The following is a 15,384-nucleotide window of genomic DNA, read 5'->3' on the forward strand; positions in this document are numbered from 1 at the left end:
AATTCTCACTTTCAATTCCCTCTTGAAACATATCTCAATATTTTTGAAATGGCTAGCTTCATTTAAAGTTAGAATTAAAGGAAAAAATTGAATGTATGTTCTTTTCTTTTTATGTTTTAGCCTTGATCCTGAGCAGAAGGAAATGTTAATTGAAGTCATTGAAAAACTTCTGAAGGATAAAAGCACAGTAAGTAATACTTTGTTATGTCAAAGTACAAGTATGCTTTATTTCATAGTACCATTTTATCATTGTATATTTGATATAATTATTCTCACTTGTTTTTAAATAGTATAAAGATGGAGCATAAATCCTTGAAGAATAAAAGTATCCATGTAAAGAGAAGGATTGCATTTAGCATTTTAGTTTGTTACATGTTTCTTCATCAAAGAGCAAAGAAGAGCAAGTTGGGAAAAAGTCCTTTCTTTAATCTGTGGCTAAATTGTTTACTGCTTTTAGTGCCGAAGTTTTTATTTCAAGCAATGATTTAGTAGAATTTATAAAAACTGAATCATCTGGGAACAAATAATTGTTTTAAAATGAAGTTTTAAAAAGTATTAAGGAGATATTGAAAAATTAGAGGGAGTATGTTTTGGATTACAATTTTTTGAAAAAATATTAAGCATTTTCACATGTACAAGATAAATTTTATTGGCTGATAAGAATGATTGTACTGGCTAATATGAGTCATCTTTTGGGAATGTACATAACTCCTTCTTTTTCCCTTCACTCCCATTCCCTTCACTCCTAGTGATAATGAGATCTAGGAATAGTGGTGACCCATGGGTTTTGTGAGCAGACCTCTGGAGGAGCTGGTAAAATGATTTCTTTGATGGAGGCTTCTATATCCACCTCCAACTATGGCTCAACTATTGAGGAAGAGGATGCCAGCTCGTTTAGGATGATATCACCAAGGAGCATGTGTATCCATATATAGCAACTATCCAAATATAGTGGCCACTGCGCCATAGCTGTTGTTGAATGGCATAGCATATGGTTTATTATGGAAAACATTCAGTGTGTGCTTGACAGGAATGTGTATTCTGTTGTTGGGTGGAGTGTTATATGTATATGTCTGTTAGGTCTAGTTAGCTTATAGTTTTGTTCAAGTCTTTTGGTTCTTTGATCTTTTGCTTTTTTTTCACTTTCATTTTAATTTTTTAATCTTTATTTTTTCCATTACCATTTAGTCCCCTTATACCCACCTCCCCCCGAGCAGTCACCACACTGTTGTCCATGTCTATGAGTCCTTTTTCGTTTTTGCTCAATCTCTCCACCCCCAGACAGAAATAAAAAATGCAGTATCGGAAATAAATAAGACACAGAAAGGAATAAACACTAGGTTCAATGAAGCAGAGGGTCGAATCAGTGATTTCAAAGACAAGGTAGAAGAAAACACCCAGGCAGATCTACAAAAAGAAAACAGAACTTAAAAAAATGAGGAGAGTTTAAGAATCATTTTGGACAACAGGAAGTGTAACAACATCTGCATCGTGGGAACACCAGAAGGAGAAGAGAATGAGCAAGGGACTGAGAACTTGTTTGAAGAAATAGTGATTGAAAACTTCCTAATTGAGTGAAGGAAAAAGACATACAAGTCCAGGAAGCTCAGAGAATCCCAAACAAGTTGGACCCAAAGAGGCCTACACCAAGACACATCATAATTAAAGTGACAAGGCTTAAAGACAAGGAGAGGGTCTTTTGCCTTAATGGTATTGGTATCCAGGTTTAATATGAGCAACTTTAGAGAGAAAGAATAGGACACATTGGGAATAAAATCACCCCTTTTTATCCATTATTGAAAGTGGAGTATTGAAGTATACTACTATTATTGTAGAGCTGTCTATTCCTCCTTTTGATTCTGCCTGTGTTTACTTAATATATTTAGGAGCTCTGATGTTTGGTGCATATATTTTTTTAATTGTTTTATCTTCCTTTTGTCATTATAAAATATCCAGTTATCTCTAGTAATACTTTTTGTTTTAAAGTCTATTTTGTCCATTGTAAGTACAGTTGCTCCAGCTTTTTTATGGTAGCTGTTTACATGACACATCTTTTTCCCTGCTTTTACTGCTAACCTGTTGGTATTTTTGAATCAATGTGTGTCTCCTGTAGACAGCATATAGTTGGATTTTGTGTTTTTTTATCCAAGTTTGGCAATATATGCCTTTTGATTAGATTATTTAATCCATTCACATTTAATGTTATTGATATAGTTGAATTTATAGCTGTCGTTTTACTTGTTTTTCTGTTTCATGTCATTTTGGTTCCTCATTCCTCCTTTACTACTTTGTTTTTATGTTAGGCGTATATGTTTTGTTAAAAAGTTTAATTCCTTTGATGAGTTTTTCACTATATATTTTAAAAAATTTTATATTATACATGAGATTATATTTGCAGATTTTATTCCTAGGCCATCCAGCAAATTTCTTTTAATTCTTAATGTAGCAGAAATCTTCACTGCATTTCTTCTGTAGTCTTTGGTATAATGTTTGAGGTAAGCAAACATAGATTTGCTTAATAAATAAAGACAGAGACAAGAAATTTAATTTTCTTTTATCCTCTGTATGGTATACTTTTACCTGTTTCTAGGACCTAGACACACAATCAATATTATTGCTATTGTGGTTAATTTGACTTTAGTAATAATAAAAAACATTTAGTTTCTTCTATGTGCAAGATATTTGCTCAGTACTATGGAGGATATGGTTAAGATCTACAAAAAACAGATATTTTAATGTAGTTTACCATGATTTCTGCTACATTATACACTGAATGAGATTTGTGGCATAGCCTAGGAATGAAATCTCCATGTATAATGTGCACATATCTTCCCAAACAATGTACATCACAGCTGAAAACTAGTCTTTGGAATTAGATGGAATTAGATTTGTGTCTGAACTTCTGCCACTTGATAGCTATGTATTAAGCCACCATAAGTTTCAGCTTCCAAACTTGCAGGGCTGGTAGTTTCTAGTATATAAATGTTTTGTTTGTATTGAATGAGTTGTTGTATATAAAACCCTCAGCACAGTGTCTGACACCATAAAAGGGGTTAATAAATATTCCAAATAAGAAGTAAATACTCAAAAAGAAGTGTAAAGGGTGGTTTCTTTGTAAATTTGGAACATCTGTTCTTGATTTCTGTCCATTTATTTTCAAAATACAGTAGAAGATATAATGAGTACTTGTTCAAAGGAAGTATTTCATATTTGTTAAAAGATTAAGGAATTTGTTTTTTTTTTGGTGGTAGAAATTGGGTGTTTAGTATTATTTTACTTCACAAATGCTCAGTGTTCAAAAGTAGATCTTTTGGCAGCTTCATGATCTATCATTTATGAGGCACTCTTTTTTCTGAAGTATTATATAGTATTACATATATTTATGTATTAAAAATTAACACACATATTATTCTATCTATATTAAACAGCAGTATTATTTACTGATACCTCTAATTCCAGTGTAGTAGCATGGGGTTCTTTCTAGCTCCCTTACCTTTTCAACTTCTTTCTCCAACATTAAGAAATGTGGTTTCAATTTTCCACAGTATATTTAGTTATTAGCTCCATTCCAGAATGCGGGGAAGTGTTGTTTCAGAGTTGCTAACCTGTACTTGTGGGGGAAGTAGTGAGATAGAGACTCTGAGTAGGTTAAGAGTTGCATCTTATCTTGGTTTTACTGCTTTTAAGCTATTATAAGTTGAAGTTGCTTTATCATTATATCATTGAACTTGTTATATTGGTATATAAGGCAGCTATTGATTTTCTGTATGATAATTTTATATCCTGCTTCTTTAGTGAATTATTTTATTGTTTGGTTTAGTTTTGTTCTTCATTCTCCATGGTTTATTCTAGAAAATTAATCATATAATCTGCAAATAGAAGTTGTTGTACTTTCTCTTTTGTAATTCCTATGACTATTTTTTTTGTCTAATTATGTTGGCATATACCTTTAGTACAATCAGTGTTTAATAGTAGTGGAGAAGGTGGGCATCCTTGCCTTATTTCAGTCTAAGGAAAATGCCTGTAATATGTCTGCATTAAGGAACATGCTGATCCTGAGGATTTTCTGTTTTCTTTGAAATATAATAGTTTTACATGGTGTCTTGGGATTACTTGAAGTGGGTCAAATTTTTCCTGGTATCCAGTGAGCCTTTCAAAATGTGGATTCAGGATTTATAGTATTGGGGAAAAGTGGTGGGATATTGTATAATTTTAAATATTCTGTTCAGTTGTTACTTTTTATTACTTTTTTTTTCATTTTATGTAAGTTGGATCCTTTTTGCCTGTTTTGTATTTCAATCACTGTCTCTCTTAACCATTTTATTTCTTTCTTTACCTTATTGCCATTTGTCTTGGTTCTTTTTCTTCTTTACTTTAAATGTCCATTATTAAATTTTCATTCAACTATATTTACCAGAGCACCTTGCAATTTAATCATCATGTCTGCTTTTTTCTGTTTCTTCCTGGTTTCAGTCAACTCCTGCTTTATTTCTACCTGATCTCTTTTGTTCATTTCTGTTCTCTATTTTCAAATTTCTGATTCAAGCTTATTTTTCCAATCTCCAAATGCTTCTTTGAGGGTGCTTAATTCATTTCGGAGTGCTGTGTTTACTATTTTCTTTTGCTTCCTCATCAATTATTTTGTGGGTAATTTTCATAAGTTGAATTGTTTTGATTTCTATTTCCTGTTTTCAGTTTTTATATATTGAATCTTTTTTTTTTTTTTCTTGTAGGGTTGGTGGTTTGAGTTTGAGGTACTTTGCAAGATTCTTAGTACAAGAGCGCCCTCTATGTCAGAGTAGCAAATGTGTGTGTGTGTTTTTGTTTTGTTTTTGCTGGGAGGGCATCCATATAAAAAAGGGATGCATGTCATAAGCTTATTTTGATTATTATTATTTTTTTACTTGTAGGATCCTAAATTTTTCCTCTTTTTTCTGTCACCTTACGTTTTCTAAGGTTCTTCTCTTCCTTAACCTCTTTTTAAACCATTTTCTGCTGAAACTTTCCCTTTCCAAGATAGCCTCATTGATATCCATACCCCTTCCCCCAGTGAATTCCCTTCTTAGTAATTTGCTGTCATCTACAGTAATCTTTTGCAGTATTTTTACACTTAAAATTCTCTTTCTTTTTCTGCTGTTGATTTTAGTTCCCTCTTGTGCCCACCACCAATTCTGGGCTGCTTTCTTCTTGGCAGATTTATCAGACTGTCATAGGTTTCTGTGAAGTTTCGTGATAAAAAGCATGAAAAATAACTCTCTGGCATTGAGGACTGACTTTTCTCCATGCATGTAATTTGAAGTTTGGCGAGTCTCTTTGTTTTAGTTATGTATAGGACATAGGTTTACATTTTTAGTTTTTCTGGGTTGGAGTTGGAACATTCAGATTTATCTACTCAGGTACAAGTAGTATTTAAATTAGAGTTGTTTTGAGAATGTTTTCTGATATTTTTCCTTAGTATAGTTATAATCTATTATAGAAAGATTAAAAATATTTTGACATCTATATAAATATTTATGGGTCTTTATTATTAGTTTTGCTTGCTGAATATAATACTTTATTGAAGAAAGACAGCTATATTTCTTCTTTCCCCCAAATTAATAATGTCAGCATTGACATTTAAAATCAATAAGAATTCCAAATTATTTTTGTTTAAAAACTCCCTAATTAAGTGAACCTGGTCTTATTTACTTTCACATTTTCCAAAGAAATGTTGTTGTCATCAGCAGGCGCTTCTTGGGACAATTATCATGATGACATTTTCTGTGGCTGCTGATAAATATGCATTTGAAAAGTGTTCATTTATTTAAAATGTTTTTGAAATTTAACTTCTGTTGATTTTGATATATACTATCTCTTGTTGCTTATAACAATAAGCAATAACCTTATAACAATAGTCAGTGAAATTAAAAGGTAATATTTTATCTATATTCTACCATCCCCAATCAATACTTACAAGTTTTCTTTATATAATTTTATCATTTTATGTTCCTAGATTTACCATTTTCATCTTAATTTCTCCATTTAACATATAACGCATATTTTTTACTACAAACCTTTCCTACTGTTCAGTTATACATTTATTTTAAAATTTGTTGTACCTTTTTGGGTTTTTTTAATATAAAATATCTATGTTTGTTGGGCATTTTAAACATAGCAGTGGACAGTGTCACTGATTTAGAACACCTCAAAAGCAGGCTGGGATTTATTTATTTTCCCATTTAGGTTAATTTTAAAGAAATTCTTTTGATGGCATTTAACTTTCTGATAGAAAACTGAGTCCAGGAAGACAAATTTGGTCTGTGGCTACTGAAAAACTGAGTTGCATATATTTTTTTATGTGAAGTTTCCTCTCCGTAATATGGTTACAAACTGATGTTTAATGAATATATTGGTAGTTCATAACTAAGCTGTGGGGATAAGACACCATTTTACAAGTTATTGATTCAATGTCAGTAAAAGCCTCACTGTTGTGGGCAAAAAAACCCACACCTCTGAGTTTGTGCAGATGTTTTGTTGTGATAGATCTATTATCCAGCTATTAGAAGATAAATGACTGATCTTTCCCATTTTCCATGCCTCAAGAAAATTGAAATAAGAAGGGGAATATCATTTGAGCTGTATGATTAGGGCAGGTTGGATGGCCATTAATTTAAGAGAAGAAAATCTTGGCAGCATTGGCCAACTTATACTGTATTATCAATCAAACCTGATGCACTTCTTGTGATGACCCAGCACTCTCAGGTTTTTGCAACGTTAATTAGAATTCATGACAAAATAGATGCAAGGAAACGTTTTGTACCCTTCATAATTTTATAGAAAATTTATTGTTATTAGTGGAACCATTTGCTTAGTGTGATTTTTTTCATTACCAGCTTGTCAACTAGCATAGATAATCTGGAGAAAATATGAACTCCATAGATGGGGTGTCACTTTTGTTGATGGTTCATGTAGTTTACCTTGGAGCACAGCTAATGGCTGAAGTTCATAGCAACAGCACAGAAAAACGTTGCAACCAGGGGAAGATAAATGAACCATGTTTATTGCTTTAATATAAAAAATACATAAATGGAAAACTGCATTTGAATTTGATGAGCTCATTGCTAGTTTTGTTGGAGTGATTTATTTTTCTCCTTATATAAAAAGCTACTGTTGACACAGTAAGATGGAAATTAACTGTCTTTTTTAGGGAAACTAATATTTTTGGTTTTAAAATCTCAGTAGATCGTTTTATTTTAATTCTGGGAGTTTTATAGAATATTGAACATTTAACAGACTAGAATTATCAATTCTTCTTGTAGTGTTTTAGCCTAGGGTGAGTTTCTTGAAACAATACAACAAAAGACCGAAAACAGCCAGTTTTATTTTGTGGAGGCACTTTTTTTTTTTACATCCTTACTAATTATCTGTTTCCTTAAACTTTATTTGTACTTAATTCTTTCCTTTCTTTTTTATGTACTTTGTTAGTACTTAAGAATTATTTTGTATCCATAGCTCTTGGTTAAATAAATTTAATACCATGTGGTAGCTGATTTTTAATTGTCTGGTAACTACTAAACAATTTGAAAATAAGAATCTCTAGGCATAAGCAAAATGACTTGATATTACATAATAATTCTTGGATTTAAACTTTGTTAAATTACTATTTCACTCCCATGGATTATTTTATTCTAAGTGGTATTATTTTTGTGCTTGAATACCTTTTACCAACTGATACATATATTTTATATTAACAATATTGACATAAAGCATGTAAGATAGATATATATATTTAAAAATTGCTACATTACTATATAGTTTGATGCCATAAATTTAGTTGTTTTAAGAGATTTTTAAATGATACTAATTCTATCCTTTTGGAGTATAGTTATCTCAGAATATAATTTTTAAGGAGTGATTTATGCAGAAGACCTCAAAGTGTCAAGTTAAAAACACAAACTTAACTTTCTGTATCAATAACAAATAGAAAATTATATGTATAATACATTTTTATTTAGTTCGCACAAGTAATCAGTCCTTTGCTTTTTCAATTGAGGTGCATACATGCTGAGACCAGCAGGCACCAGTACATGGGCAGGGCTGGAGTCAATAAATGCAGCTTCACGTTTATACTGATTGGTAATTCATAAAATCCCCGCAGGACTAGAAACTTGTTTAGCATAATAGCAAGTCTATATTCTGAGCTGTTTTCTTTCAATTGTATTGTTGGTTGCATATTAATAAACTAAATGTCAGCCAAGTAAAGGGACAAACATTAAAAATATGAATATCATTGTATCTAATATTTTTCAAAAAGTACCATTTCAGTAAGTTATACTTCTATTTAATTGCTTATTTTAAGTCATTGGGGAAATTTTAGATGCTAAAATGAAGATCCCTGGTGTTCAGAAAGAATATGATATTAATTTATTTTTTCAAAAGCATTTTATATTGTTGGCTAAGTGCACACATATCAGTGGTACATATATAGAAATATTTGTATATTATTTATTTTGCTTAGTTTGTATCTTTATACTAAAGACATCTTGTTTTTGCCACTTTGCAAAAGCGTGACAATTCCAGAAACAGCATAGGTGGTTCATTAATTGGTCTTAGAGAAAGCTGCCTTTTGTTGGTAATACATTAGTTGAACTTACACACATCGTTACAAAAATGGTAAAATGTACTAAATATTTAGCCTGTGTTTTCTTTGTAAATAAATAATATTGGTAAAAACAGATGGATTAAAATGTGTAAGATATGAAAGTGTTTTTGTTTGAAAATCATTTGTGAATTCTCCACACACATTTTAAGATAAATTTATTGTGAAATTATTGTCATTCTCATTGTAAATGGACGTGATGTCATCCTTGTTGTCGTCTTGATTCTGTTTCTGAATATTGTCATGTACTGAATAATGAATCTTTAGAATTTAGGTTACCTTTAAATATGAAAAACCCATAATGAATATGTTTAATCCACATAAGAACAATTTAACCTGGTGAAATAAAAAATTACCAGAATTTCTACTTGTAATACTTCAGAAAAATATTAGCTTTGTAGACACGTTACAACTTTTAAAATTATTCTTTGAGGGAGTGACACTGGAAAACTTGTTATTTAAGTATGTGTTATCATTTATTAATTAAATGACTAAATATTTTAAATATTGATGATCATAACACTTATTGTACCTCTGTAATGCAAGAATCGAATCTTTGGTGGCAGGAAAACTTTTTTGTAATGTTCCCATTTCTTTCCTTTCTAGCTGGTAGCTGGCAGTGTTGTGATGGCTTTTGAGGAAGTCTGCCCGGATAGAATAGATCTCATTCACAAGAATTACCGCAAGCTCTGTAATTTACTAGTTGATGTTGAAGAATGGGGACAGGTTGTTATAATCCACATGTTAACTCGATATGCTCGTACACAGTTCGTCAGTCCTTGGAAAGAGGTAAGTGTGGAATAATCTTCCACTTATAAAATATACTAAGGAAATGGATGAATTTTAAAAATGTGTACAACAAAAGTAAGAGTACTAAAACATAGAAACTGTCTTTAAGGAGATCTCATTTTTCTCATGTTCTTTTGGAAAGCAGGAAATGATAAAAATGCAAGGATAATTGGTAATTATTTTGGCACTGGTTGATACCTACAATGTCATGGTGTATAAAATTTCAGGTTATTCTACTTAAAAATCAAAGTATATTTTAATTATTCACACATTAAAAGTCATATGTCACATGGGCTCTTAAATTGATTCAGTTTTAGTGATCATCTGGGCTTTTGTTTTATAAAGTTAACTTTATCATTGAGCAAAGTAAACTTTTGATGACATGCTGGTTTAAACAATATGTCTATGCTTCAGAAATCTTGGCCTTTTCATGTAAATGGTAACTTTGACAAGATATTTTTGTTGCTGATAGCTAGTTGTTTGATTTTAGTTCCTTTCCAGAATGCTATTCAGATTTTTTTTTCAGTTGTGTACGTTATAGATAATTTTGTCTTACCTAGCCCTTGTCATTATTTAATAAAACATTTTTATTTTTTATTTTTCTAATTTTTTAAAGTCCTTGCCTGAGAATATATTTTGATTTTAGAGAAAGAGGAAGGGTGAGGGTGGAGAGAGAGGGAAAGAGAGAGAGAGTGTGAGTGAGTGAGCTGGGTAGGGGAGACAGAGGGAGGTATCCATGTAAGAAAAAAATATCGATTGGTTGCTTCCTGTGTATATCCCGACTGAGGAGATTGAACTGCAGTCTAGGTATTTGCCTTGAGTGGGAATCGTACTCAAAACTTTTTGGTGTATGGGAAGATGCTCCAACCAATTGAGCCACCTGGCTAGGGCTTTAATGAATTTTTTTCTTGTACTCTCCTGTCACCATCAAATTATTTTAGTAGCTGTGTGCAAATGATCCTTTGCTTTGTCATTATGTAGAAATTGGAGTTAAAATATATACTTATTTACTATATATTCTAAAAATATGTAATGAATTTCAAAACTGTCTTTGTAGTTTGTCCTTTTGTGTTTCTGTTCCTTGAATTTTAGGCTCATTTTGGATAAAAATTCATGTTTAAAGCTATTTGCAAAACAGAGAAATTAAGTTCTACACTTCCATATTTATTTATACTTTGAATAGACAATTTGAAAACGTGGGACTATATGCATACTTTATTTTTACATGTTAACTCTATGAACTTAATTATCACAAACCTAGAATGAACTCTGGTCATTGTCCTGGTACACTGGAATTGTGCTAAATTTCTTATCTTTGCCGCTTATTTGCAATCTGACCTAGGCTTTATTTTAAATTACATGGTTTATAGACTGATTTACCAGTTTTCAAGTGTGCACCTCTGCCCTCAGGATGCTGCAGTACTGCCCTGGCACAACCAAAGGGTGGGGCTCTAGACTGTGTAGCTTGCAAGGCCCTTGCTTCTGTTCCAGAGTAGTCTTCAACTTTGCTTGCCTCTTGTGTGAAGCTTTGCATATGATTTCCTTTGAGAAAGGTTCCTTGACTAAAAGAAAAGGAAAAATCTCACTAAAATAGAAGATTCATAAAGGTTTAACTGAGTATAATTATATGTATTCTCTTTTGTAAAATCTTTTTAAAAAAGATTTTTATTTATTTATTTTTAGAGGGGAAGGGAGGGAGAAAGAGAGGGGGAGAAACAGCAATGTGCCAGAGATACATCTTTTGGTTGCCTTTCACACACCCCCAACTGGGGCCCTGGCCTGCAAACCAGGCATGTACGCTGAGTGGGAATTGAACTGGTGACCTTTCTGTTCTGAGGCTGGCACCCAATCCTCTGAGCCACACCAGCCAGGGTAATTATATATGTATTCCTAAAACATTATAGAAGCAATTCAAGCACATGGTGAAATAAATGTCTTTCTTTTCATAATTTCTTGGTAGACCCTTTAGATGCATTTACTGGCAACCACTTAATTTCAGTTGTTCTAGGGGGCTTAAATTTTATTTTGGATAACACACAATTTAAAATAATATCAGTTGACACCAAAATAATCAAGATAACAGGCTTGCATCTCATTGGATACATATATGTTCTGTTTATTACCAGTGGACATGATTTGGAAGGTCATCCTTTACAGTGGTATTAAAAGTAAGAGATTGTCAAAGATGTTAGACTTTTAGTACAAATACAGTTTACAAGAATAAGGTTCCGATGGATTATTATCATTCAGATCGTGCCATGGTCACTCTTTCATTCACCCCATCTCAGATTTCTCTGTGGCTGGTTATGGTTCTGCTTTACAGAGAAACTTTTGGGTGAGCAGCCACGTCACTTTTAGTCTTGAAGACTTTTTGGCTTAAACTTTAAGTTGCATCCAACTTTTTAGGACTACATGTGGTAATTTAACTTTGAAAGTTGGCAAACTGAATTATAAAGCAAAATTTGACCATACCTGGAAGAAACTGAGAAGAATTTGGCATTTATACCTGTTTTCATTTTTCGCTTTTTATGTTGTAAAAAGCATACCATGAAGTAAAGTATTGTTCAAGAGTATTATAGAATAGAAAGGTAAAATGGAACAAGTACTCCAGCAGAGTAAGTGCTGAGTTGTTACCATCCTTTTTTTAAAAAATATTTTTTTAAATCCTCACTCAAGGGTATGTTCATTGATTTTAGAAGAGTGAGGAATGGAGAGAGAGAGACAAAAAGAGAAACATCCACGTGAGAGAGAAACATCAGTCAGTTGCCTCCTATCTGTGCCCCAACTGGAGAGCTAACCCACAACTTAGGTATGTGCCCTGACTGGGAATTGAACCTGTCACCTTTTGATGTAAGGGACAGGATGATGCTCCAACCAGTTGAGCCACCCAGCCAGGACATTACCATTCTTTTTATCATTTTATCATCAATACTTGAATACTTTAAAAAAAAGATTTTATTTATTTAGTTTTAGAGATAGGAAAAAGGTGGGAGATAGGGAGAGAAACATTGCCCTGACTTGGGACCAAACCTACAACCCAGGCATGTGCTCTGACTGGGGGTCGAGCTCGTGAACTTTCACTTTGTGGGACAATGCCCAACCAACTGAGCCATAGCGGTCACGGTGATCCTTGAATACTATTTTATTTTTTTAAATGAAATTAGCAGATTAAATAGGTGTTAATTCTAGTACCCCCATCCCATTTTACCTAACAGACAAATCATTTGCATAAAATGCTATTCGAACATCACTTTATGATATATAATGGGCCATTTATCTGAAAGTGAAGGAATTTGCATGTGAGAAAATTGTTATATAAAATAAAAACTGCCTAAAATACAAAATTCATTGAAATTAAGAGGTTTTCTTCTCAACACTAAGAGAAAATGTGAAAAATAATACTGTTAATACTTTGTATTTAGCAATTTAATAATTTGCTGTACTTTCTTATGTAATATTTTGAGATAGGGCAGTGGAAATTATTAAATCCATTTTATAAATGACCCACCTAAGGTAATGTTGCTTTTAAAAGGTGGAACCAGAAAATTAAACAGAATAAATAATCTGATGTTTATATCAACATTCTTTTCTTTATATTCTATAACTCCATAACTTTTAAATTAATGTATCTTTTTGCTACTTTAATAAGTTCTATGAGTTTGCTTATTCTGTTCCAGTCAAAGCTAATTTTGAAGCTCCCTAATCCATAGTATTCAGACATTGCCATTAGCTAACAACCATAATTAAATTTACTTTTCACAAAGGTGTTTCTCATTGAATTGTCTAAAACATTTGTTTATGTTTATATGCTTGAAAGGAAGCAAAATTGTTTTTTTTGAGGAAGTAAAAGTTAGTGGAAATACTTTTAAGATGAGCTGATGTACATGCATTTGTCAATAAGTTCTTAAATGAATACATCATATACCGCCAGGTTTCTTCAGAGGCAGAAGAGATTTTTAATTTAGCTTATTTGCATCATTATAGATCAGTATTTAGGCTGTTTATATGTAAATGTATGATTTGAGGAACAATTAAGTTTTGACAAAGTAGATTGCAGTCATATCAATTGCAGTTCATTTTCTATAATTTTTCTAACTGACATCTTTGATGATAAATAGTGGATGCAAAGTCAAAGCCGATTATACAGTGCACTAGGAATTCATGGGACTGTCAGGGAGAAGACCGATTGACTTTAAATTTACATATTAATGAGAAGATTTGTTAAGAGGGTGCTTGACTATAGAAAATAACAGCGTATTTATAGGGCACGACATTTTATAAATAAAGCTGATGCAGGAAAATGGAAATTAAACCTTTTAGGTTAATAAATTCGAGAGATTGCTAAAATGCATTTTTGCATTTTTATTTTCTTAAACTTACCTTACTCTTTGCAGTCCATGTGGATTGTTTTTTCATTCTAGGTCAAGTTTGTATAATTTTCAAGGAGATAAAATTACTTAAATATTTTCTTTGTGTTATTCAGACCTATTAGGGTAGAATACTTGAAGCATAAATATAAATCTCTAGGACTAAAGTTGCTTTTATGGGAAGTAATGGACTTTAAAAAGTGTTATAAAACACCAAGTAAATTTTAAGAGTGATTGAAAAAAAACCTGTAGTGTCATTAATTATTAACGGAAATAAAACTGGCACTGGGGACTGACAGGAATGTTTCTGATTTTATTAATACAGCTTTTTAAAGTTAAACTTTTTCAAGGAAGTAACAGTTTTGCAAGAGATAGCAAAATATTTTATTTTAGTAATTTGGAACTTAAAACTCTCTATATTTACAGTTCTTTTTGCATATGAATCCAGGTAGTATAATTTTGATAGCAGTATGTATACCTTTTGAAATGGAGTAATTAATCTACTTTTATTTCTTTCCATATATCAGTATTTAATTATAAAACCCTATATAGGTAAAAAGTTCCAAGTTTAGAATTTTTTAAAAAGAACATTTCAGATTCATTTCTTAAGCTTTTTAGGGATAGCTATAAAATACAAACTTACCAGAACACAAAATTCATACACTGTACATAGTTCTTGATTAGCAATTTTTGGAAAAGCAATGGTACTTTGGGAAAGGGTTCAAGACTTCACAGTTAGGTCTTATCTTAGAAGGCCTAAGTGTTAGAGATTATTTTTTTATTGAATTTTAATTTTCTTACAGGTTAATTTTCTTTATAAATTTTGTATTGTTTCTTACTACTGGACTGTTTGTTAATCTTACTATTCTGTGGAACTTTGGAAAAACAAAATAGTGAGTAGTTGTAGAATCCATGCTTTACAATGTGAATAAAAAAGCTTTTGTGTGCTTTTTCAGACAACTATTGGTGAAGGGTTCAATATGCAGTTTAATTGGAAACTGTGGACCATGTGCTGATACTGAAATGAAGTCTCCCTTCCATTCATAAGTTATGAAGCATTCATCTTAAAGATTCCTTATTCTTTTGTTCTTTATAATTTATTTTTGGTTGGAATTTTTTTAACTCATGAAGTTCCTTTAAAAAAAGATTTTACATTTTATCCAAGTAACATGTAAATGGTTTTTAAAAAGTTAAATAATACTGCAAGGCTTGTGAGAAACATTTTTTTGTCCCACACTTCCCCATATGTGAATTAGCTACTTCAAGTTCTTCATGGCTTTTGTGTGTATCTGTGTACTTAACTTTTTCCATTTCTAAGTGATACATATAGTATTGCTGTTTCTTCATTTATCAGTTTTAGACATTATATTTTGACTTCCTGTTATGGAAATTGGGAATTTAGTGTTCTTGTAACATATTACCTCATGATTCTACTTTCCCTGTTCCTTCTTGCCATATAATCATATGACAATTTTCAACCATCGTGTATTATTTATTTAATTATTACTTTATAAATATTACATATGCTGTACAATAACATTTTTATCTTTTTCCCTGTGGAACTTCTGCTTCTTCCTAGAATAAAAAATT

General features: G+C 31.7%; 1 protein-coding gene across 1 annotated transcript in view; it reads left to right on the plus strand.

Moving 5' to 3' along the window:
* Positions 1 to 15,384, plus strand: part of AP3B1 (adaptor related protein complex 3 subunit beta 1) — a 242,378-nt gene that overhangs the window by 52,404 nt on the left and 174,590 nt on the right. Inside the window, exons 6-7 of the mRNA XM_045848192.1 lie at positions 121 to 187; positions 9,245 to 9,427. Coding sequence (XP_045704148.1) covers positions 121 to 187; positions 9,245 to 9,427 — 250 coding nt within the window. The remainder of the gene's footprint in view (positions 1 to 120; positions 188 to 9,244; positions 9,428 to 15,384) is intronic.

Source organism: Phyllostomus hastatus, unplaced genomic scaffold (assembly GCF_019186645.2).
Source record: "Phyllostomus hastatus isolate PE091 unplaced genomic scaffold, TTU_PhHast_1.1 phas_contig_58, whole genome shotgun sequence".
In the NCBI taxonomy this organism is placed as follows: Eukaryota; Metazoa; Chordata; class Mammalia; order Chiroptera; family Phyllostomidae; genus Phyllostomus; species Phyllostomus hastatus.